This window comes from Dermacentor albipictus, chromosome 9 (genome assembly GCF_038994185.2).
Source record: "Dermacentor albipictus isolate Rhodes 1998 colony chromosome 9, USDA_Dalb.pri_finalv2, whole genome shotgun sequence".
Classification (NCBI taxonomy): Eukaryota; Metazoa; Arthropoda; class Arachnida; order Ixodida; family Ixodidae; genus Dermacentor; species Dermacentor albipictus.
This window is the reverse complement of record NC_091829.1, coordinates 121306376-121332957: the sequence shown is the minus strand read 5'-3', so window position 1 is coordinate 121332957 and position 26582 is coordinate 121306376. Positions and strand designations below refer to the sequence as shown.

Here is a 26582-nt window from a genome sequence, read left to right as displayed (position 1 = left end):
CGTCCACTTTCGGCTATCCCGCTTGCGGAAGAAGGTATTCATTATCCTCATATTATTCTGTTCCGCAAACTCTACTAATAACTCCCCCCTGATATTCCTAGTGCCTATGCCATATTCCCCCACTGCCTTGTCTCCAGCCTGCTTTTTGCCTACCTTGGCATTGAAGTCACCCATTAGAATAGTGTATTTAGTTTTCACTCTACCCATCGCCGATTCCACGTCTTCATAGAAGCTTTCGACTTCCTGGTCATCATGACTGGATGTAGGGGCGTAGACCTGTACAACCTTCATTTTGTACCTCTTATTAAGTTTCACAACAAGACCTGCCACCCTCTCGTTAATGCTATAGAATTCCTGTATGTTACCAGCTATATTCTTATTAATCAGGAATCCGACGCCTAGTTCCCTTCTCTCTGCTAAGCCCCGGTAGCACAGGACGTGCCCGCTTTTTAGCACTGTATATGCTTCTTTGGGCCTCCTAACTTCACTGAGCCCTATCATATCCCATTTGCTGTCCTCTAATTCCTCCAATAGCACTGCTAGACTCGCCTCACTAGATAACGTTCTAGCGTTAAACGTTGCCAGGTTCATATTCCAATGGCGGCCTGTCCGGAGCCAGTGATTCTTAGCACCCTCTGCAGCGTCGCAGGTCTGACCGCCGCCGTGGTCAGTTGCTTCGCAGCTGCTGGGGACTGAGGGCCGGGGTTTGATTGTGTTGTTCATATAGGAGGTTGTGGCCAAGTACTGCACCAGGGTGGCCAATCCTGCTCTGGTGAGGGAGTGCGTTACTGGTTCTGGTCACCGGGATCAGGCCACACTCCAGGCCTGTCTATGCAATTTTATCAACACGCGGATTTTTTTTTTTTTATCCGGTGGAAAATTGCCGGCACCGGGATTCGAACCACGGACCTCTTGCACGCGAGGCGGGTGTTCTACCGCTACGCCACCGCTGCACCTTAGGTGACACAACTTAGGTGACATCAAATACTTGTTAAGTAACTTCTCTCCTGTGGCCTTGTGCTTACAAGAAACAAACTTAGGCGAAAAGCACAAAGACATTTTAAAAGGCTTCACTGTTGTACGGCGCGATCGTACTCAGGCAAACCGTCTTTCGGGTGGTGTAGCTATAGTTCTGCAGAGCGGCATTGCAGCTAGAGAAGTTGCTATTAATACTCACTTAGAAGCCGTTGCTGTCACGGTTTTAGCACATAAAACCATTACCATTTGTTCACTGTACATTCCACCACATTCACATTTTACAGTAAGAGATCTGGAGTTAGTTTTAAACCAGCTACCTAAACCTTTTTTATTAGCAGGTGATTTTAACGCTCATAACATATTATGGGGTAGCAAAACAACTGACACCAGGGGACAAACACTTGAAGATTTTATCCTGAATAACGAAATATGCCTTTTAAACACTGGTGCGCCAACCTACTGCTCCCCAAGCACAGGAGCTATGAGCTGTCTTGATCTGGCGCTGTGCACTCCATCTCTGTTGATCGATTTTAAATGGAGCATTATTAACAATCCTTATGGTAGTGATCATATGCCCGGCATTATTAAAAAAACATCTCCTTTCCCTACAGTACCATTAAAGTCACCCTGTTGGAAACTCCATCTAGCAGACTGGCCTCTCTTCAGCGAGAAGGCCAGTCTGGATGACATATCAGATGATCAAACAACAGACGAAATGAATGAAAAGAATATTGCCTCCATACTTGCTGCAGCAGAACAGACGATCTCGCAATCCTCCGGCTTCTTAAGGAAAAAACTAAAACCCTGGTGGATGAATGAATGTACACAAACTGAAAAAGCACAAAACAAAGCATGGGGTATCTTTCGGCGATACCCAACACAAGATAACCTCCTGTATTTAAGATAACCTCCAAAGAAAGGCGTCGGGCAGGGAGATACGATCTCTCCAATACTATTCACAGCGTGTCTACAGGAGGTATTCAGAGACCTGGATTGGGAAGAATTGGGGATAAAAGTTAATGGAGAATACCTTAGTAACTTGCGATTCGCTGATGATATTTCCTTGCTTAGTAACTCTGGGGACCACTTGCAATGCATGCTCACTGACCTGGAGAGGCAAAGCAGAAGAGTGGGTTTAAGAATTAATCTGCAGAAAACTAAAGTAATGTTTAACAGTCTCGGAAGAGAACAGCAATTTACAATAGGCAGCGAGGCACTGGAAGTCGTAAGGGAATACACCTACTTAGGGCAGGTAGTGACGGCGGATCCGGATCATGATACGGAAATAATCGGAAGAATAAGAATGGGCTGGGGTGCGTTTGGCAGGCATTCTCAGATCATGAACAGCAGGCTGCCATTATCCCTCAAGAAAAAGTATATAATAGCTGTGTCTTACCAGTACTCACCTACGGGGCAGAAACCTGGAGGCTTACAAAAAGAGTTCTACTCAAATTGAGGACGACGCAACGAGCTATGGAAAGAAGAATGATAGGTGTGACGTTAAGGGATAAGAAAAGAGCAGATTGGGTGAGGGAACAAACTCGAGTTAATGACATCTTAGTTGAAATCAAGGAAAAGAAATGGGCATGGGCAGGACATGTAATGAGGAGGGAAGATAACCGATGGTCATTAAGGGTTACGGACTGGATCCCAAGGGAAGGGAAGCGTAGCAGGGAGCGGCAGAAAGTTAGGTGGGCGGATGAGATTAAAAAGTTTGCAGGGACGGCATGGCCACAATTAGTACATGACCGGGGTTGTTGGAGAATTATGGGAGAGGCCTTTGCCCTGCAGTGGGCGTAACCAGGCTGATGATGATGATGATGATTTTAAAAAGCAAAGGCGAAAGCCAGGTACACGCGTAGGCAAGCCGAAAGACAGTCTTGGCAAACGTATGTATCCTCCATCATATGTCCTTCAGCAGCGGCGTGGCACGAAAAAAGCCCCCTTTTTATGCTTCTTTCTGTCAAAATATAGCTCGCAGCAGTTACATAAATTGATAATGCGGCTAAAATATTGATCCATGATGGGGAAACTTGGTCAGAACATGCGGCAGTGTTTGTATATTATAAGGATACCACTTTCAAGAAATCAATTTTTTTCGAGATTTTTTGGTCTCTAGGACCCGTGTCCCCCCTTAACAGCAGAGCCGCTCCCCTCAGGCTTCGAACCTTTCATTACAACAAGAAAGTAATCTACATACCTATAAAATCTTAGCTACAATACTATTGCCGAGTAACGAGAAAATATGATGTTAACAACAGATAAAAACAAATCATTTAAAAGAAGCTCTATGCACAAGCCAATGCAGACACCATCTTTTTGCACAAATGTGTCCTGGTCAAAAACAACAAGGGTATAAGAAAGATAAAATGTTAGCCTCTCCACTGTTATAGTATGCTCTATTCTTATTAAAGGGAACAGTATGCGACCACGGATAACTCAGTTTGTAGACGAAGGTCTGGAAAATATTTATCAATAGAATGTCAAATACAATCAAGCGCATTTTCCCCCCGAAGCTGAAGAAATAGCGAAGTTGTCCTAAATACCAACGTGGTTCTCAGTTTAATAGTTGGCCATACTCCATTTAATGGCAATCTTCTGTTGCTTAGAAAGTTTTGTTTTCCTGTATTCTTCCAGGAAGAGGGTGTTTTCCGTTTTTATGGCTGGTGGTTTCTGTGGGTCAGCTCATGAAGGCCAATCTGTCCAATATGCAAAAGCCGGGAATGCGCATCGCGTCACTTGGCACCGCTGGGGTCATCAATGCCACACAGGTCGATCGCGGTCGGTGCCGACGACAAGGAGTTCTCCAGGAGGATTTCTGGGATGTACTTATATTGCTACGGAACAACTGCCACAGTGTGGCTGCACTGAGGAGGACGAAGACGACGTGTGTGCCGGCTTGATATAGCGTCGCCATTTTGGCCTCTGTTAGCTTCCCTGTAAATAAATTGTAAATAGCATTCGGCTTCAGCTACACGTAACATTAATTTGGTGGAGGTGGCCGTTCCCCGTACCCGTCGTGGAGCTTCGCAGCAGTCGCAACGGCGACAATGCAACTTCGGCTCCTGCTGGCAGCACATCATCTACGCAAGCGTCTCCGCCTGCAGCCCCGACCTACATCGCCATTTCCCCACCTCTGGATCTTGCTGTTTTCAACAGAGTCGGCAGTCCTGATGTTGACGACTGGCTCCTCTTATACGAACGTGTCAGCACCAGTCACAGGTGGGATCCGACTATTATGCTAGCCGACGTTCTTTTCTCGCTCGGCGGAACTCCACTAGTGTGGTTCCAGACTCACAAAGAGGAGATCTCGAGCTGGGATCTCTTGAAATACATGCTCCACGACCTTTTCGGCAATCCGTTTGGTCAAGTTAATGCCAAGAAAGCCCTTGCCACACGTGTACAGACGTCGACCGAGTCCTACGTGTCATACATTCTCGACGTCTTGGCCCTTTGTGCCAAGGCTGACCCGAACATGTCTGAGGATGATAAGGTTAATCACATCCTCAAAGGCATTGCTGATGACGCATTCAATTTATTGGTGTTTACGAACGTCACCACCATCGATACCATCCTCAAGGAGTGCCGCCGTCTCGAGCATGCTAAAAGCCGCCGGGTATCCCAGTACGTCACATGACTTCCCAACACAGCTGCTACGTCATCCTGTGACGACCTCTTCTACCAGCCGTCGTGATGTGACAACTTCACCCGCATCATTTGTCGTGAGGTCGAAGCGGCACAACCGGCGGCCCCTTCATTCCCATTACCTGATCATTCTCCGGTGACAATCTCCTTGATTCAGGCCATCGTCCGTCAAGAGTTGTCCAACGTCGGCCTGCAATCCATTCGTTCCGTAAGCTCGGAACCTCTTTCTCCCCGCACATCCCCACCCCGCTCTTCTTACTCCTTTTATGGACAGCGCAACCCCTCCAAATGGCGAACCGTGGACGACAAGCCGATCCGTTTTAACTGCCAACGTATTGGACATGTTGCTCGCCACTGCCGCAGCCGCTGGACTTCTCCGACGCGCTATTCTCCTGATTACCACCCTCGCTCCTCTAGCGCGTCTTTTTCCTTCGCTCCTTCTATGCCCGCCCCATCATCTGACCCTGCGACGCCTTTGACATGACCCCGCTACTCCTGCTCACCTTCTCCTTCCCGCCGCCAATCTTGCTCGCCCCCGTCACGCTGTGCTCCTTCTTCGACCTACTCGCCGCACCTGTGACCAGAAAACTAGACAGTGCAGCTTCTGTAGGTGAAGCTGCAATCACAACATTGGCACGAAATCCTCACTTCACCTTACCCACCAACAAGAATCTTTTGGACGTTCTCGTCGACAATGTTCCTGTGTGCGTGTTGATTGACACCGGGGCGCATGTGTCAATTATGAGTGCTGCTCTTCGCCGTCGCTCAAGAAAGTTCTGACGCCTGCCCTGAACTGAGTTGTACAAGTCGCCGGCGGTGGGACTGTCGCTATTGTTGGCATGTGCTCTGCCCGACTCACCATTGCTGAGAGACACACCATCATTCTCTTCACCGTCATCGAGCGTTGCCCTCACGAACTCATTCTTGGTCGGGATTTCCTTGCCAATCATTCTGCCCTCATTGACTGTTCGGCCGGCTCACTTCGCCTTGATTTGCCTCTTCTTGCCGACCCTGTGGACCCACCTCCAAGCCATTTGAGCTGCATGGATTTTATTCGCCTACCGCCTTACTCTGTGACACACGTCAACTTATTGTCCTCACCAGCTGTACCTGACGGCAATTACGTGGCTGCACCAATTCCGGCTGTTATGCTTACGCTTGGTGTTACCGTGCCGCACACTGTGCTTAAAATTACTGGCAACCGCACCTGCCTTCCCCTTATCGATTTCACGCTAACCACGCAAGTTCTGCCTCAGAGGATCTCCTTGGCTATAATTAGCGCTTTGCAGGATGATGAGGTCGAGCCATTCACAGTGGAAGATAGTTACAGCTCAGCCCATACCATGACGTCATCGCACGGTACTGACGTCAACATTGAGAAGATGGTTTCCTCTGACTTCACACCTGTTCAAGCTGAAGCTCTTTGCCGCGTTCTTGAAGGCTATCGCGCCATTTTTTACTTTGACAATCGACCCTTAGATCAAACGTCCATCCTGACCCATCGCATAAATACTGGCGATGCGAGCCCTATTCACCGACGTCCATATCGTGTTTCTGCGTCCGAACGAACTGTTATCCAACAGGAAGTCAAAAAGATGCTTGCAAAGGACATTATTGAGCCTTTCTGCAATCCCTGGGCATCTCCTGTCGTACTTGTCAAAAAGAAGGATGGAACGTGGCGTTTTTGTGTAGATTATCGCCACCTGAACGAAATCACAAAAAAGTACGTGTACCCTTTGCCACGTATTGATGACGCTCTAGACTGGCTGTACGGTGCCACCTATTTTTCTTATATCGACTTTCGGTCCGGCTACTGGCAGATATCCATCGACGACATGGACCGAGAGAAGACTGCATTTGTTACCCCTGACGGCCTTTATCAGTTCAAGGTGATGCCTTTCCGTCTCTGTAATGCGCCCGCCACCTTCGAACAAATGATGGACTCTTTGCTTCAGGAGTTCAAGTGGTCCACCTGTTTGTGCTATCTGGACGACGTCGTTTATTTGCCCATATTTGACACGCATCTAGACCGTCTTTTAGTGATTCTTGATGTGTTCCACCGCGCCGGTCTCCAGTTGAACTCGTCAAAATGTTACTTTGCTCGCCGCTATATCGCCGTCCTTGGACACCTCGTGGACACCAGAGGCGTGCAACTTGATCCGGTCAAAATTCGCGCCATTACGAATTTTCCTGTTCCAAAGTCTTCCAAGGACGTTCGTAATTTCGTAGGGCTGTGCTCTTATTTCCGACGCTTTGTGAAGGATTTTGCGGCTATCGCACGTCCCCTTACCGACCTCTTGAAGAAAGACGCCCCTTTTTCTTGAGGTCCTGACCATGCCGCATCTTTTTTGCAGCTGACTACTCTTCTTACCACCCCTCCAATTTTGGCCCACTTTGACCCGTCTGCCTCAACGGAAGTTAGAACTGATGCCAGTGGTCACGGCATAGGAGCAGTGTTAGCACAACGCCAGCTTGAACATGATTGCGTTATAGCCTATGCCAGCCGACTTCTATCACCTGCCGAGCGCAATTATTCAATCACAGAGCGCGAGTGCTTCGCTCTTGTGTAGACTGTTGCGAAGTTTCGTTCATACTTGTACGGACGCCCCTTCTGTGTCATAACTGATCACCACGCTTTCTGCTGGCTATCCTCGCTCAAGGACCCCACGGGACGACTCGCTCGCTGGGCATTACGCCTACAAGAATATACCTTCTCTGTGGTATATAAGACGGGAAGCTTGCACCAGGATGCCGATTACCCGCCATGGTTGCTCAGTGGCTATGGTGTTGGGCTGCTGAGCACGAGGTCGCGGGATCAAATCCCGGCCACGGCAGCCGCATTTCGATGAGGGCGAAATGCGAAAACACTTGTGTGCTTAGATTTAGGTGCACGTTAAAGAACCCCAGGTGGTCAAAATTTCTGGAGTCCTCCACTACGGCGTGCCTCATAATCAGAAAGTGGTTTGGCACGTAAAACCCCAAATATTAAAAAAAGGATGCCGATTGTTTGCCCGCTACCCCGTCGACGAACTGGCTGATGCAGACGCTATCGCTTGCGTTTTCTGTGTCCCAGTTGCTTCAAATCGGCAACGAGCAACGGCGCGATCCTTCATTACGGGTCCTCATCGACCGTCTAGAGCCAACTCCTGGTGACACCTCTTTCCGGATGTTTCTCCTTACGGAGGGGGCATTATACCGCCGCAATTTTGGTCCACGCGGCCTTGACCTTCTGCTCGTCATTCCGTCGCTTCTGCGTTCGACTGTCCTCCAGCAACTTCACGACGCGCCCTTGGCTGGACACTTGGGCGTCTTGCGCACATACGACCGTGTACGCCGTCGATTCTTTTGGCCGGGTCTCTCCCGCTCCGTGCGGCGCTACATTGCCACTTGTGAGCCCCGTCAGCGCCGGAAGAAGCCCTCCACACCTCCAGTTGGATGTCTCCAGCCGATCGATATCCCACCCGAACCCTTTTTCCGTGTTGGTATAGACCTTCTTGGACCATTTCCCCTCTAGCGCTTCGGAAATAGATGGGTCGCCGTCGGTACTGATTATGCTACACGGTACGCAATCACCAGAGCCCTCCCGACAAGTTGTGCTACTGACATTGCGGACTTTCTTCTGTATGACATCATTTTAGTGCACGGTGCTCTGCACCAATTACTCACTGACCGTGGCCGCAGCTTTCTTTCGGCAGTTGTCGAGGACATCCTCCGCTCCTGCTTGACAAAGCACAAGTTCAGCACCTCCTACCACCCACAGACCAGTGGCCTCACAAAGCGCCTCAACCAGACCATCACCAACATGCTTTCGAAGTACATTGCGATCGACCGCCACGACTGGGATCTTCACTTACCATACGTGATGTTCACGTATAATTCATTGCATCACGACACCGCCGGCTATTCACCATTCTGCCTCCTATATGGCCGAGAACCTGTGTTGCCCTTGGACACTTTGCTGCCCTCGGCCACACGTTCAGCCACTGAATACGCCCGCGACGCGATCGCACACGCCGACCACACGCGCCGGCTCACCCGCACCTGTCTCAAGGCCTCATAGGAGCATCAGAGAGGCCTTTATGATTGCCACTATCGCGACGTGCACTTTTCTCCGGGTGCTCTGGTGCCTCTCTGGTCACCCATTCGACGTGTGGGCATTTCCGAAAAGCTGCTGTCGCACTACACTGGCCCTTACCACGTGGTGCAAAAAGTGACCGATGTCGCGTATGAAACCATCCCCGCCGATTTCTCGGTGTCATCATCAGCTGCAAGTGACATCGTTCACATGGCGAGACGAAAACCGTGCCACACACCTTTCACCGCGGATATGTAGATTAAGCACCGGGATGGTGCTTCTACTGCCGGGGGTGATGCTATGGAACAGCCGCCACAGTGTGGCTGCACTGAGGAGGACGAAGACGACGTGTGTGCCGGCTTGATATAGCGTGGCCATTTTGGCCTCCGTTAGCTTCCCTGTAAATAAATTGTAAATAGCATTCGGCTTCAGCTACGCGTAACTATGTTGTCTTTGTGGAATAAAAGTTAGTTGCAAGTCCTCACCTGAACTTGTTTCATGCTTTCTTTATGGTCGTTAGAAATTGGTGCAGTTAAAAAATGTTTATTGTATTGCCTTTGCTTTTTCCCATTGTACATAAATGTCAGGTTTTTAATGCATATTCTCTTGTAAGTAAAACACTTGGCCTATCCTTTCCCTCCTTTTTTTGTTGCTAAATTAGCTGTGAATCCAATAACTCAGATTTGATAGATACCCTGTGTAGGACAAAAAAATGTCTTTTGTAACATGTTCTGTACTTCGGAGTGCCTGATTTGGATTGGGAAAAATTGTTTGATGTCTTCAGATGAAGTTAGAAGTGCGCTTCTTGGAAGTCTGACTCAAGGAGGACAGGCCACCAACATGGAGGGAGTGGTGGAGCCCGAGGCATCAGTTGGCATTGGTGTCTTTGGAAAGGAGAAGGAGGAGAGTGCCAGCTTGCCCCCAAACGGTGAGTGTGCCCTGTTGTCAATCTGGTGCGGTCACCTAGCTGTGGACAGAAGCTAATGCATGTAAACACAAACTGCACAACTTGCCAGAAAGTGCTGTGGAAACGCGGAGATATGGATGGAGCCTTGTTTGAGCTTTTCAAGGCATGCAGTCAGCATAAACTTAAGAAACACACAAAATTAGATATGAGATTGTGAGGCAAGGACATTGGAGCAGGCTCAAATCCTAGACCTTCACGGCCCATGGCATGCAGTGTATTTATTTTTACCTTCTGCAAACTGCACTTGATGAGTGTCCACTGATTGAAATATTGTCTAGACATTGAAAAGAGACTGTTTGCAACATGCTCAGCATGCTCTACAAAGCAGTTGTAGTAGTGATGCCTTACATTTATACTACAAAGTGTTGTTCTTTATTTCATTGAGTAGTAGTGTGAAAAATTTAGTGCTATAAAGGACAGGCATGGAAATACTCTGTTTGTTTGTGCCCCGTGTTTTAGTGTTTGTTTCTACACCAAGTGATCAATTTAATGACATATTGTAGTGCAAAGGCACAATTGCAAGGAAAATACACACGTCACAGGTGCTGCTAACAACTTTTTCTAATAGCACCTGTGTCAAAAGTTGTTACTAGTGCCTGTGATGTGTGTCTCTTCTTCCTAATTGTGCCTTCGTGCTACAATGTGTCATTAAGCAAACACCAACTAGCCCAACAACAAGTCTTTCTGTACAAGCAGTCAATGATTCTACAATAGGACAGTGCGTGCATTTTGTTTGCAGCAACAGCCACTCAAAAACCACTCGAAGGCGCCCTTTTTGATGAAGAGGACTACAGTGATTTGTGGACATCTACACCAACAAAAGTGAGTCACAGCTGTTGTTGTTAAAGATTGGTACTGAAAGATCTGGTTTTAAACTGTCACTTTGTAGTAGTATAAACGATTTCTACAAGCTCATTTCTTTTGCAATGTTGTCATGCTGAATTTCCTGTATAATTTACGAACACTGAACTTTGCATGATGTTCTCACGTTACCATAATAGTGCATATAATTGGAACTGTACGCTGTTTGGCAAAAATCGCAAACATCTTGTGACAACAGTGTGAAAGGACAGTTGATGCATGCTGAATTCCAGTGGCACATTTAGAAAACCTTCAGAGCAACATTTTCTGCTCTGCCAAGCTGATGAAGTCTGTGTGCTTTTCTTAATGAGTGGGATTATTTGCATAGTAATGACACTATTCTGAAAGCACATGCTTCATTGTGCTGCTGCTGCTGCCATGACTGCAGACTGCTTCTTAACAAGGCATATTCCAGCCGTAAGGTTATGATAGCAAACACTTGTGAATGAGCCTTTGATTAGATGCTCTGTTTGCATGTAATGGTCCTTATGTAAGAGGCCAAGAAAAGGGTGAGAGAGCTTAATTATCAAATTAGATTTTTTTCAGAAGTCGCATTGGAGGTTTTATTCACCGAAATGTTCTGCTTTCCACTTGCATGCCGCAAGAGTGTGGCCATGTGTGAATCAGCTTATAGCTAGGTTTCTTCTGAAACTATTGACATCTCAAAAAGCAATGCACGTGCAGCTTCGGTGTTGGGAATGCCTGCTTTGGCTGAGTATTACAAATGCAGATTTCAAGTAAGTGCTCTCTGCAGGAGGATGGCATTCTGTGGCAGAGCTTGTGGACTGATTTAAATCTGTCATTGGAATCCAATGCAAGTTTTCGTCTCCTGTAGAGTGCCCTTATCATCATATCTAACATTGCCTTCTGTTTAATGATCACTGAGCAGCACTTTTATGGCAGCAGTTGTTTGTTTAACTTGGACCTTTTGTGAGCTTGCTTGTTTCTCGACTCTTAACCTATGCATGTAGGTGACCTCCCAGCCAAGGGTGCCTACCAGTCATCTCACAGACCCTGGTTTGGTGGAGGCAAGTTTTTATTCATTGAATAGCCCTTGAGTATGTGTGGCACTCAGTTCAACTGGGTCTGCTCTACTTTTTATTATGCGTGTGCGCATTACAACATTTCGAGCGATATCTTCATCTGAACCATAACGAGCATCGAGGTCTAAGCTCTTTGATATTTTGCTCTTGCAAGTCAACACGGATCTGCCATTGAGAATGTGAGCCATCAGCTTTTACTAATGACACCACTTCATTGGGACAATAACCTTACATTTAATGCGATTGGGAACTTCACCTTGTTTGTGCTATGTGTCGTCTATACGTAACCTTTTCCACGCCAACTTGGGTTGCTGGTTAGTCCGCGGTCCAATGGGGGAAGCATAGGGCTGCTGTGCTGAGGGAATTGGGTTCGAAACCAACCTTTGGACATGCTTTAATGCGATTAGCAGTTCTTTGAGAACACCACCCAGTTTGCGGTATGTATGTTTCTCTTTGTCTAACCTCTTTCATGCCAACTTGAGTCAGTCACTGTGTATGTGCCATTGAATGTTTGTGGTTCTTCAAAGAAAAAAAATATCTTCTGAAGTTTTTCTGGTGCTGGGTAGAATCAAACCTGTGTTACGTATGTTCAGGCATGCGCCATGCACAGACTTCATTGCGCAGCATGTTCAAAGGGAAGTGCCAGAGAGGAGCCCAGCTGCAGCACATGCCTCACACATGGCATTTTTTGGCAATGGAAGTTCTTTGTGTCACCACATTGGTTCGGTTCCAATTGCTGTAGGGTGTCACCTGTGTTCTTGGGACAAAGGAATGACAACACAGTAGTGCAAACAATCAAAAAGGCATTTATTGCACCTTTCATACACTAATGCCTGCGAGCCGACAGAACATGCCGATGGGTACACAAGAAATCTAGGAAGTCTGACTCACTGCGACTGGACATCGAGCAAATGTGTTCATCCCACACTGTACACCAACGCCTGATTGTTCATGTGTGTGGTCATGCGAATGGTGGCGCATTCGAACGATCGTGTTCGCCCATTCCCGTATCCTGCTCCTAGGCCTCGCCAGACGTTCTCACAGAAGCATGCATTGGCACATGCACAGAAGATCCGCATCGCTTGTCGACCCCGAGCCAAAGAGGAACGGTCTTCTTCCTTTTGCACCCAAGTAACCCAGCCATTAGGTGGTGCTAGCAGCGCAACACTCGCGCCATCTCTCGTACTACTCTGCAACCACACTGACCTCCGCCGACACTAAGCTACACAGCAAAACCGGATTACAGGAGACTGGAGCCATGCGGGGAAAACATCAGGGGACGTATTAGAGTTGTGCATCTCTACATCCCCCAACCTTAAAGCACCATATTCCGGTGAAACATGTCACATGGTCTAACATTGTGTGCTTCGCGAATAAGAGGTAGTACATGCAGCAGTGGCCAAGCTGAGGAAATGTTCACACGCTGACAATAACATGTGAGCCGACATTGTCTCTGAGGTACCACGCTGGCGTCCGCTGGTCACAGCAGCAGCTCTGCAGACTCGATGGCATGACTCCAGAAAGGGCAATACAGCAGTCGGCACGAACAAACATTGCTCACACTGCCGCGCCCTGCTGGCGAGAGCTGCTGTAGCCATTTGTGTCTGCAGGCTCTTTTTCCAGCCGCCGATTGTTGCAAGCCGAACACAAGCAGCCGCTGAAGTCGCTGCGCTGAACTGGCCACAGGCATCTCCATTGCCTGGGGTGGCTCGATCGTAGTCTGGGGCAGCAGCGCATATGATGTGCAGGTGACAGTGCAAGTGTGCAGGTGACTCCTTTGGTCGCCGTCGCGACACGTTGGCCTCTCGGAGAAGTTACTTTCACGCTACTCTGGCCCTTACCGTGTCTTGCGTCAAGTAACTGACGTTACGTACGAAATCGCCCCTCTTAAGCCAACCGTGGCTCAGCATCGCTCCAACGTGGTCCACGTCGCGCGTCTTAAGTTGTATCACTCGCCCGCCTTCTAACCAACACCAAGCCGGTGCTTCAGCCACCGGGGGTCATGTGACATGCTGACAAAGATGTTCTCAGCTTGGTTGGAAGACGATGACACTCTGGACTTTGCGCGCTGTCTACCATCTTGTCAGCTGCTACAATTGTAAATATCCTGGAAATATACATCTTACTGTTTTTAACCCCATAACAATATCTATAACTGCTTAATTTGGTAGTGTCGATGTGCCAGCATTTAATCCCCATAGTTGTAGCAATTGCATTGAGTCTGTCAAATGGCATTAGCTCTTAAAGCTTGAGCAACATTGTGTGTCACCCACCGTGGTTGCGTAGTGGCTATGGTGTTAGGCTGCTAAGAACGAGGTTGCGTAATCAAACCTCGGCCACGGCAGCCGCATTTCGATGGAGGCGAAATGCGAAAACACCTGTGTACTTAGATTTAAGTGCACATTAAAGAACCCTAGGTGGTCCAAATTTCCAGAGTCCCCCCTTACGGTGTGCCTCATAATCATATCGTGGTTTTGGCACGTAAAACCCCGTATTTTTTTTTAACATTGTATGTCTACACTGTCTCACCTGGAAACATACAGAGGGCTTGAAATGGCAGTGTAAAAACACATGTAGGCCTGTGTATCAAGTTCCTAAATAAGCTACATTGAGACATCGGGTAGCATTGTGCTTCAGCAATACCTGAAGTTTCAACACACTCTTGATTACTTTCCATTTACCTGAAAGTTGCTTAATAAAACAAGTCTTGATGATCATACCACACGAAGGTTGTAACCAGCTACCCTGTACAACCTGACATTCACAGAATGCAATAGATACACAGGGTGCAGTGCCCATGCCTATGCATGAAATAAAATGGCTAGGCTAGTCTGGCAAATGAGGTCTCCCTTCTCACTGCGGCTTCTGTACTGCCATAGAGGAAGACGTATGTTTCTGAAGAGTGTGGCAGGCATGCAAGCACTCATTGAAATCATGATTGTGACCATTGTGACATTTCCAGATCACAACATTGCTCACACAAACCTAAAGCGATCCAGTTGGAGTATTTCAGAATGACTGGTTCACACTGGGAAGTCAGCATCCATACTAAGCAAATTTTTGCACTGCTGAAGTAAGGAGTCATTAACATTAGCCTCCCACTACTCTGCCAGAGAGGCTGTGAGCTCAAGAAGTTTCCCAAATAAGGTGATGTGATATACAGGATGTTAAAGGAAAAAGAAATATCAGCAGATGCCACAGCATGTGAGGATCAGTGACAAGCATAGCTTTCTTGGCTGGTAAAGGGTTCCTGAGCCACCCCTCAGGCTTGGTGAAAAAACATAGTTCGCGGATAGCATATGCTGCTGTGAACATCTCAGCCAAGCTTTGCTGTCGTGCACAGAACATGGAGCTTGCAAGAGGAATGTGTAGTTGCCTTTCTTTCAAACAGTCGCTTTTCAACAGAAGCCTGCTCGTCACGCTTTTCTGGATGTTTTAGTTCGTAGTGTGACAGATTCCTATAACTTGCTGCTATTGGGCAGTAGCTGACATCAATCAAGAAGGGTTTTTGGATCATTGCACTTCTTCCTACTGTTACTGTGTATATTTAGTGACGAAGTTTAATAAACAGGCTAAAGTAGGCAAAAATCTGCTTTTGAATTTCAATAATTAGGTACTTCCGGAAGAAGCCGACCATTGTCTATTCACGCTCGGCCACAGCCGCCTGCATAGGAATTCAACTTTGGCCACCCTGCTTATCGGGGTTGTGGCCGTCTGGGCTTCCTGATTCTGACTAGTTTTGAACATTCAACTAGCCTCGAACCATGCCAAACTTAAGGTCAGACCACACGCACGCTTGCCAACGTGCGCTCATTCCTAGCCGCTCCTGGTTGGGTGCCTTGGCAGCCTCCACGGTTCAAAATGCGCTAGTTGGATGTGGCTACTATCTGTCAGTCAAGCCCTGTCGTGAACAAAGCAAGCGCTGTGCATATGTGGTACAGTTGCATGTAGCTGTGGTCTGCTACATAGCGTAGATACCGCAGCTGCCACTGAATGCCACGCTGTGTTCTCCAAGTGAGCACACTGTGGCTCGCTGAGGACAACCGCATTCGGCTTATGTTTGGCGTACTGCATGCGCCAAAATTGGAAGTAGTGGCGTCTATGTGAACATCCAAAACAAAATTTGAACTGCACACCTCGGTGACGTTCAGTATGTGGAGCGTTGTGGGCACACTCCACTCCGCCGTAGCCTCCGCAGTGCAAGGCATTGAAGAAAGAGCGGAAACACTGCGAAGGGTGTGTTTGAGTGCCAATAACTCCACTTCTGCTGAACGCATCGAAGTACATCTTGCGGCAAAGTATTTCTGAACTAGCCCATTTTCACTTCAAATGCATTTCTTTTGTCAAATAAACTGACATTTGCCTAAGGTTCAAAAGGAAATAAAAAAAACATATACTAATTATGTTTCAAGACTGCTACGGGTCCATTGTTCACAATGAAGATGAGTGCAAGAGGGGGAGATTATTTGGGTGTTAGGTGGCACAGAGTGCGCATGTATATCTCGGGAAGATTATGCCATGTCCGGTTAATCACGTTTCTGGTCATTTGAACATGTAAAGATTCAAAGAGTAATCTTGAAGATAGGCGCTTCTCTGTCATAATTATGCTCACAGCATCCCCATCAATGATGTGGTTAGTAGTGATGTGATGATCCGCCACGGCATTGGAACTTGCATTGCCTTTCCTGACACGATTCTGGTGCTGCTGAATCCTCCTTTAAAAATTCCCAGTTTCACCTGTGTAAGATGAGTCATCTCTTGCACGGAATCTTGTAGGTTATCCCTGAAAACTTTGACCTTTCCAAATGGTCTTTCACACGTATGGGCTTCTGTCTTTGTTTGTTTGTCCACTTGAAAAAAATGGTTCAAGTCCCCTTTAAATGAAATGGCTTCACATCTGTGCAGCTCAATGCTTGTCGCTCAATGCATGCTCTGGTCCCACTTTGTGCACTTCATCATTCTTCACAATTGCCTGCTTCTGTTGCCAACCTTTTTACTTCTGCTTGACTATTCTGCTTGTATATTTGGGCACCTACCCACTGGTGTATAGCTATTATGAGGGATTGGCCAAAACATGTGCACACGCTGCAAGCCCAGTTGCACATACCTAGTGGCCCCAGCTGTTGTTTACTTGACTAGGCGGCAGTAGCAAGCACGTGCAAAGCAGGGAGAAGGGGCAAAGAAAGCTTCACTTTAATAAAAACACAGGTTTAGTTTCTGTTTGGAGAGAAAAATATTATAATGGTCCTCATCAATGAACTAGTTTGTAGGCTGGTTCAGTGCAGCATATATTATTCTATGCCTTCCAGGCTGTTTGCAGGCGACCCATTTCACACAGGATTACTTGTCTGTATGCACAATTTTGGCCGGGAGATGGCAAAAATGGACTCCGTGGCACATGTGAACTCAACCTCCTGCATGAATATAAATCAAAGAGAATCAATGTTATGCAGCAGGCATACACACAGGAAATTCATGCAGTGGCATCAATAGGCTCTGTGACACTGGGCGCAGCACCTTGACTCATCATCTGACAGCCAGCCTCACTTGCAAACTGGCCTAAATGTTTTGCTGGGGAGACTCTCAACATTGTAAAACATGATGTGCATGTCAGTCCTATATGAATCTCAAGCTTTGTGCTGAACCATATAGCAGCATGTCCTCTGTAGCTTCTTTGCGGTTTTCCTGCAGCAACCCTGTATCATGTGTCCTGTTGTTTGCAGGGGTGCCCTGTTTTCTTGCCATCTGAGGACCAGAGTGACAAGTCCAGGCACGTCCTGTTTGACAACGATGAGGATGACTTGTTGTTCTCTTCTACCAGGTGAGTTGAGCTTCTCATGGAACGTAGTGCTACTCATGCCTGGAGCACTCGGAAATCGTTATTGTAGGAAATTTTGTCCTGGTGGAGTAAAAAAAATATGAGAAAGCACCTGTCGTGGGGTTGGCAAAAGAAAAATGTTAGCTTGGTGTGTCGTCTTCTCTCACGTCCGTGTCGTTTTTTTTGTCGCACAATAGCATTTACACACATATCGCTATTTGAAAACGTGTTTAAGCTTCAGAAGAAAAAAAAATACATTTTTAGATAAAGATTTTATTCGTTGGAACACAAGAAACATTTCGTTATGTAGTAAACTGTCTGCAAGCAGACAACAAACGAGGCAAGTACACTTCCGGGGAGTTCACTGCTTGCCGATTGTCTGCTCTCTCAGCCTCATTCTCATAAATTTAGCATATTGCCACGTTGTGACATTGCAGCAACCGAACAGAACGCATATCAAACAAAGATCTCTGATCGCACCCCTGACAATGCTCGAGCCACTATGACTAGCCGCTCGCCATCACCACATAGTTGCCGCTCCCGTTCATCCCAGCTGCGTCACTTCTCGTCCCCAGCTTACCGTCGCCGCTCTGACAGGAAACTAAGTGAGGCAGCTTCTGGAGGTGATGCTTCTCTAGCACACCGACCTGAAATTCCTGTGCTGACCCTGCCTACTGATTTGAACCTTCTGGACGTGGACATGGATGGTTTCCCTATTATAGCACTCATCGACACTGGAGCACGAATTTCCACCTAGAGTGCAGAGCTTCGACTGAGCTTGAAGAAAGTACTTACTCCTGCTTTGACTCGACTGATCCAGATCGCCAACAGTGGAACTCCGGCTGTGCTTGGAATGTGCACTGCACATGTCAGTGTTGCTGGTCGCCACACGTCCATTCTATATAGTGCGATCGAACGTTGCCCTCATGATGTGATCCTCGGACTCAACTTTCTGACCGCCCATTCTGCTCCGATTGACTGTTCAGCCGGTGTTGTAAACTTGAGCCACCCTTTCCCATTGACCATACTGCTCAAGCCCCAACTCAGCTTTGTTCTGCAGATTTTATTTGTCTCCCACCTCTAGCGGCAACCTGCATCGTTGCTTTAGCCTGCGCACCTGTACCTGACGGCCACTATGTCATTACTCCCGTGGCTTCAGTCCTGCTTTCCCACAGTGTCTCCTTCCCACACACCATCGTTTCTGTAGCAGGCAATCAGACTTGCCTTCCCATCCTAAATTTCGGACAGTGCCCTCCAGTACTTCCTCGAGGCATGTCTTTTGCCACATTGTCCCCGTCCCATGAGTGCCATATTTCCACTCTATCTATTGCACCGTCTTCTGCCAGCACTCATTCTGTGCCCTGTGCATCTACCCCGCACCTCCACCAATGATGATGCGGGAGGGAAGAAGCATACGTCTATTTACAGATGGCTTTTAATGGCTGAGCCAATTCGCATACAGAAACGATAGACCAAAATCTTTAGCTTATTTTTATCGGCCATATAAACTTGTAAACATTAGGCATACTAACTTAACAAGCATGGTGTCATGCATGCACAAGCAAATATGAACACATCTCGCTCGATAGCCGCAGAAACTTCCTGTCAAAGTGCTGGAATGAGGAAGCATGGTAGCAGCAGCAAACGAATTGACCTTCATGCTGCCTCTCTCATCCACGTGAACTAAGCCATGACAACACAGTGCACGGCAGACACTGTACCCGTTGCTGATAAGTTTCAAGATACAGCGGCCTTGCGTGGCTGCCCGAAGTAGAATGTGCTAGCCCCTCTTCTTATCCTCCCCCCGGAGCCTTGCACGCAATGGAGGACGGTGCGCTTCTCCCCTGGCTTGCGTGAGATTGAGCCACACTATGAATATCTGGGTCCTGACACGCCGCCATTGGAATCTGAGCCTGGCAACGTTTAACGGTAGAACATTATCTAGTGACGCGAGTCTATAAGTGCTATAGGAGGAATTAGCGGGCAGTGAATGGGATATAATAGGGCTCAGTGAGGTTAGGAGGACAAAACAAGCATATACAGTGCTAAAAAGCGGGCACATCCTGTGCTATCGGGGCTTAGCGGAGAGATGAGAACTAGGAGTCGGATTCCTGATTAATAAGGATATAGCTGGTAACATACAGGAATTCTATAACATTAACGAGAGGGTGGCAGGTCTTGTTGTGAAACTTAATAAGAGGTACCAACTGAAGGTCGTACAGGCCTACATCTAGTCATGATGACCAGGAAGTCAAAAGCTTCTATGAAGACATGGAATCGGTGATGGGTAAAGTCAAAACAAAATACACTATACTGATGGGCGACTTCAATGCCAGGGTAGGCAAGAAGCAGGCTGGAGACAAGTCAGTGGGGGAATATGGCATAGGTTCTAGGAATAGCAGGGGAGAGCTATTAGTAGAGTTCGCAGAACGGAATAATTTGCGGACAATGAATACCTTCCTCCGCAAGCGGCATAACCGAAAGTGACGTAGAGGAGCCCGAATGGTGAGACTAGAAATGAAATAAACTTCATACTCTGCGCTAACCCTGGCATCATACAAGATGTGAACGTGCTCGGCAAGGTGCGCTGCAGTGACCATAGGATGGTAAGATGTCAAATTAGCCTAGACTTGAGGAGGGAACAGAAGAAACTGGTACACAAGAAGCCGATCAATGAATTGGCGGTAAGAGGGAAATATGAGGAATTCCGGATCAAGCTACAGAACAGATATACGGCTTTAACTCAGGAAGAGGACCTTAGTGTTGAAGCAATGAACGACAATCTTGTGGGCATCATTAAAGAGTGTGCAATAGAAGTCGGTGGTAACTCCGTTAGACAGGATGCCAGTAAGCTATCGCAGGAGACGAAAGATCTGATCAAAAAACTCCAATGTATGAAGGCCTCTAACCCTAGAATAGAACTGGCAGAACTTTCGAAGTTAGTCAACAAGCGTAATATAGCTGACATAAGGAAGTATAATATGGATAGAATTGAACATGCTCATAGGAATGGAGGAAGCTTAAAAGCAGTGAAGAAGAAGCTAGGAATAGGCAAGAATCAGATGTATGCATTAAGAGACAAAGCCGGCAAGATCATTACTAATATGGATGAAAGAGTTGAAGTGGCTGAGGAGTTATATAGAAATTTGTACAATACCAGTGGCACCCACGACGATAATGGAAGAGAGAATAGTCTAGAGGAACTTGAAGTCCCCCAAGTAGCGCCAGAAGAAGTAAAGAAAGCATTGGGAGCTATGCAAAGGGGGAAGGCAGCTGGGGAGGATCAGGTAACAACAGACTTGTTGAAGGATGGTGGGCACATTGTTCTAGAGAAACTGGCCACCCTCTATACGCAATGCCTCATGACCTCGAGTGTATCGGAATCTTGGAAGAACGCTAACATAATCCTAATCCATAAGAAAGGGGACTCCAAAGACTTAAAAGATTATATACTGATCAGCTCACTGTCCGTTGCCTACAAAGTATGTACTAAGGTAATTGCAAATAGAATCAGGAACACCTTAGACTTCCGACAACCGAAGGACCAGGCAGGATTCCATAAAGGCTACTTAACAATAGACTATATTCACACTATCAATCAGGTGATAGAGAAATGTGCGGAATATAACCAACCCCTATATATAGCTTTCATTAAGAGAAAGCATTTGATTCAGTTGAAACCTCCGCAGTCATGGAGGCATTACGGAATCAGGGTGTAGACGAGCCGTATGTAAAAATACTGAAAGATATCTATAGCAGCTCCACAGCCATCATAGTCCTCCATAAAGTAAGCAACAAAATCCCAATAAAGAAAGGTGCCAGGCAGGTATATACGATCTCTCCAATGCTATTCACAGCGTGTTTACAGGAGGTATTCAGAGAACCGGATTGGGAAGAATTGGGGATAAAAGTTAATGGAGAATACCTTTGTAACTTGCCATTCGCTGATGATATTGCCTTGCTTAGTAACTCATGGGACCAACTGCAATGCATGCTCACTGACTTGGAGAGGTAAAGCAGAAGAGTGGGTCTAAAAATTAATCTGCAGAAAACAAAAGTAATGTTTAACAGTCTCGGAAGAGAACATCAGTTTATGATAGGTAGCGAGGCACTGGAAGTGGTAAGGGAATACATCTACTTAGGACAGGTAGCGACCGCAGATCCGGATCATGAGACTGAAATAATCGGAAGAATAAGAATGGGCTGGGGTGGGTTTGGCCGGCATTCTCGGGTCATGAACAGCAGGTAGTCATTATCCCTGAAGAGAAAAGTGTATAATAGCTGTCTTACCAGTACTCACCTGCGGAGCAGAAACCTGGAGGCTTACGAAAAGGGTTCTACTTAAATTGAGGACGACGCAATGAGCTATGGAAAGAAGAATGATAGGTGTAACGTTAAGGGATAAGAAAAGAGCAGATTGGGTGAGGGAACAAACGCGAGTTAATGACATCTTAGTTGAAATCAAGAAGAAGAAATGGGCATGGGCAGGACATGTAATGAGGAGGGAAGATAACCGATGGTCATTAAGGGTTACGGACTGGATTCCAAGGGAAGGGAAGCGCAGCAGGGGGCGGCAGAAAGTTAGGTGGGCGGATGAGATTAAGAAGTTTGCAGGGACGGCATGGCCACAATTAGTACATGATTGGGGTTGTTGGAGAAATATGGGAGAGGCCTTTGCCCTGCAGCAGGCGTGACCAAGCTGATGATGATGATGATGATCCACGATTGCCAGCTCACCCTTGCACGCCTTCAGTTGCCTATACAGCGTACGGTACACAGCAGTGATTTTATTGCCCTTGGACTTTATATTGTTAATGCAGTAAAAAGTAATGCAGGGAAGAGGTGCCTGGCTACTTGGGAGGCTGCAAGAGATGCGGGTACTCGAAAAAGATCGTACAGCACCAGCAGATGACATGGGGAAAGTGATGAGTTTCATAGGCCTATTGGTGTGCTAATAACCCTCAAAAATGACAGGAATTTCGAGCAAAGAGTGGAGGCCATTTGACAGCTCGCTGCTGTCGTGGAAGTGGCAGACACGGTGTTAACTAATGTTGTTCAGGTAGAAGTGACTTTTGAGCAGCAGGAAGTGGAGTGTTGGGTTGCTCCTGTAGAACTTCTGTAGTATGGGCATCTACAAAAGAGGTGGGCATAGTGCTTCGTGAGACTCGCCTTGTGTTGCTTGCCAGGAGCTTTCGAACGACTATGAGGTTGTGGTGGTTGCAGTAGCCACTTCAGGCGTGGCAGGGGTTGTGCTTGTGGCATGCTCATGCCATCGAGTACAGAAATTGGGCCTAGTGCAGCCTGTGACATGCTCTCCAAAGCAGTTGCTAGTGAGGCCACCCAAACTGAAAGGCTGAGATTCTGCACCAATGGATGAGAAAGGAGTCACAGGGACCTTGAAGAAGCAAAGGGTGTTTGTGGTTGGCCCAGCTTCCTCTTTGGGAATAGCAGGAGCACAGGTGATGACTTGGATGTCGAAGGGAGGTTGCAGGTCGGGGTGGGTGTATGATGTCGAACATCGCGTAGATGCTGAGTGTGTGCATAGTGAAGATGCGGGATGACGCAGCTGGTCATATGGCAAAGGTGCTCATGACAGTGTGCCAGGAAGACAAGTCCAAAGACAGGAGGAAGCATAGTAACTGATCATGGTTCACCACAGATCCTCATAGGTGTTTGGTCCAGGAGGTGGCAGTCTCATTTTTGTGGGCAGGACCTCTGGAAGCTCTTGCTGCACATGATGGTAGTGTAGTAGTGGGTTAGTCACATTGTTAATAAGGAAATGGCTGTCGAATGGCGTAAACCAGGGGGCTGGGTTGGCAACATAAAGCTTCTGAAAGCCATAGATCCGTGGGGCATCTGCTGGCAGAGATAGGCTGCCGTCACACTTGCTGTGGTAGAGTTGCTGTGCTGACACTAGCATGGCTGGCTCAGTCATTCAGGGCATCAATTATGTGGAGGCAAGCTGAAAAGGGAGCCATGATGGCCACTGTTGATTGCGGTCCCGGGTGGTGGCAGGTGGATGCAACCGTGCTGGCTGGGCACAGTAGCATGTCTAAGTCATGTGCAAATCTATGCGCGGCACCCGTCTTCTTTTTTTAGCGGTGTAGCAGCACAGCCTGCTAGCTGTTATTATGTAGCAATTGCAATGCACCTGCTACTTCTGTGTGTTTATCCTGTTGACCATCATAGTTTCCTGTGTCAAACTCTAAGGAACACCCCTAGGCCTACGTAGCACTTTTCAACCTTTAGCTCCAACTTCTTCTGTAGTAACAACGGAACATACTACGCTGTCTGCTGTGTGCAACATTTTTCACTTCCACATGCATAAAAACCTGGCATAGCCATTTACAGTCCTGCAGTTTACCACAGATCTGCACAGCCCACAGCGATCTCCTCTCGTAGACAGAGTGGTAAGTCTGATCAGGAAAATTATTTTCTATGTTTACACAAAAAATACACGTATCCGTGAGGCTTGGATTCACAACCAGAATTCTAAGACTGGCCCTGCCAGTTACCGGTCAAACACAAATCCACTGAACATGCGCATGTGACGTAGCATAGGGGAGGCCCTGTCTTTATCTTGATTTGTCTTTGTACACCATAAGAGATATTCGAGATTTTTATTTTGCAGACATTTCGCCACTGGCCAGGCTTCATACTGATCACTCTTTCCCTACTGATCTACAACTGATCTACTGATTTCCCTACTTAACTACAACCCACATGTTGCCATACACGTGGGTGGAGTCACAAAACAAAAGATGTCCATATAATAAGAAAGAAAAACTAAGGACTACAAAGTACTAAGAAGGCTGAGGGTGAATGATTGAAGAGAGGGAAGAAAGGGAGAGAAAATTAAAGGGTTCAGCATGGTAACAACTTTATTGAGGGAACTATAAAAAAAAAATTGCACTGAAAGGACAAAGAACCGACGGGGAAGAGAAGGCAAATCCCAATATAGATTTGAAATGCGTTACATGTTTTTGTATGTGTGCTTCTAGAACATGTCTTTTTGCAGGATCTCATTCATAATGTTGTGAATTATTCCTATTGTGTGTCCCTGCTTAACGCCGTCAAGTATTCATCAAGCGGCATTATTTGTGGTTTTCCGGCTACGGACCTCTTCTTTTGCATATGTGAGAGAAATGAAGTTTTCAAAATAAAGATAAGTGTAAAGAAATCATGGCGCAAACACTCCGTACAGATGGTTAACCAGCTAAGCTGAAACATGCAGTCCCGGTGCCTATCACTGGGTTAATCCCGACGGTTCATTCAACGACAGCGTGGTAGGCTGTCAGATCCTCAGTATGCAGTTGCTGCTTGCACTCGGCTGCACGAACCTGTTCTTGCGCCTGGGCTGCAGCATGGGCACGGCGTAGACGAGCTCGTTCCCGGTTCTGCTTGCAGCATTGCTGATTGAAAGCTGCCTGCTCCTCAGGAGTAGGTATAACGCGCGGCCTGCCCATTTCACAACCGGCGAAAAACTGCTGTGCATGCGCTCGGCTGTGACGGAGAGCAACGACATCACTACTGGCGCAGCTAATCCAACACCATCTAGATAGCACAAGGCCTTTTCACTCCAATCCATGACATCATGTTACCTGGCCCAACTGCCGTAGAATCTAATGGGGATGCACCCGAGTAGGCAACAAGGATTTTAACATCACCGCTTTCATCACACCAGCCTTATAAATGGAAATTTTGGGCCAGCTAGCGTAACGCCATGGATCGGAGTAAACAGGGCCTGTGCGCGCCTCTCTTTCTCTCTTTTTATTTTTGCACAAGTGCATCAGGTTGCGCCGGAGTTTTCAGCATACAGGCAACCGATAGGTGGACGAATTGGCTAGCCATATACAGCTTCGCTGTAAAAATAATGCAGCACAGGCACTTGGGAGCATTTCATGGCAATTATTCTCAAACACCTCCAGCTACGGTCTGATCACACTTCTGTCATCCACGTCCACCTCATCTTCACTCCCGGGACTGCCCCAATCAGTTTCGCATTCAACCTTTCACTTTCATCCATGTCTTTTCTATGCCTTTCTACATTTAACAGCCCTTGTACTGAAACTTGTTTCGTAGGGAGAGGTGTTTGAACACCCCAAGCCTCCCCCACCACTGAAGGAGGGGCCAACACAACATAGCTTGTGTTCAAATAGATTCAGTGGAAATCTGCGCGGTCTTGTGTTCAAATATGTTCAGTGGAAATCTGTGCGGTGGAGAAAGATTGTAATTTTTTCTTACATTTCTTGCGTTTCTCCTGCTTTTGTCTCCCTTGAAAGGGCCCATTCATCCTCCGTGTCCTCATGCTCTATATTTCAGTGCTGCTGCAAAGACTAGGAGCAAGCCACCAAAGTCCTTGTTCAGTGATGATGAGGAGGAGGACATTTTTTCAGGTGCGAAAACTGCCGAAACAGCTGCCAGTAGCCAGCAAACAAAAGCACACTTCTTTGAAAACGACACAGCTGCAAGCAAAAGGTGAGGGGCCTGTTTTGGCTTTCGTGCTGCTGTGCCATATTACTCAGTGCTGTAAATAACATAACTTTTCCTCAGCTAGTGCAATGGAATAAGTTCGTTAATGTTGGAATGTAGTAACTTAGCATGTTTAGTAGCCAAAAACTTTGCCACTCAGCAGGTTGATGAACTATGCAACAGGGTCAGGTCAACCAGGCTTTGACAGGTAAAAACCATGGTGTTGCAGCTTGACAATGCCCATCAGGTGCACAGTTTGGTATGCACCTGAGGATACATTATGTAATACACATAGAGATCCTCTCAAAACCTATTCAAAACCTAATTGGTTGTTTTCCAGTTGTCCGTGTCTTTCTCTTTCCTTACTGCTAGAAATGTGCTTATTTTCAGTGCTTAAATGGGTCATTATTCGCCAAACCTCCCAAACACTGTGCTCGACGCTCTCCAATTCCTTTCAAAGAAATTTCACTGAATCATTTTGTGGCACTCTTTGTCATCACAAACTACTTTTGTAAGAAAAATATTTTATTTCTTTTACTGCAATTTGAATTTTGCGGTGGTGCGCAAAATCAATGTTGCCAAAATAATATCACAGAAATACAATTCTGCACGGAGCGCCTACAAATCTACTGGGTGCTTGAAAAGGAATTATGCCTTCTAATTCTCTCCCCATTGGCAGCTACTACTTTGTCTCATGATGTGGTTTGTGGCGAAGAAATACGG

At 46.9% G+C, this 26582-nt stretch overlaps 1 protein-coding gene across 1 annotated transcript in view; it reads left to right on the top strand.

The window, feature by feature from the left end:
* The window catches only part of LOC135912598 (WASH complex subunit 2-like), a 278899-nt gene that overhangs the window by 124324 nt on the left and 127993 nt on the right, over positions 1 to 26582 (top strand). The window contains exons 13-17 of the mRNA XM_065445097.2: positions 9483 to 9626; positions 10405 to 10487; positions 11498 to 11554; positions 17293 to 17390; positions 25710 to 25865. Of these exons, the coding sequence (XP_065301169.2) occupies positions 9483 to 9626; positions 10405 to 10487; positions 11498 to 11554; positions 17293 to 17390; positions 25710 to 25865 (538 nt within the window). The remainder of the gene's footprint in view (positions 1 to 9482; positions 9627 to 10404; positions 10488 to 11497; positions 11555 to 17292; positions 17391 to 25709; positions 25866 to 26582) is intronic.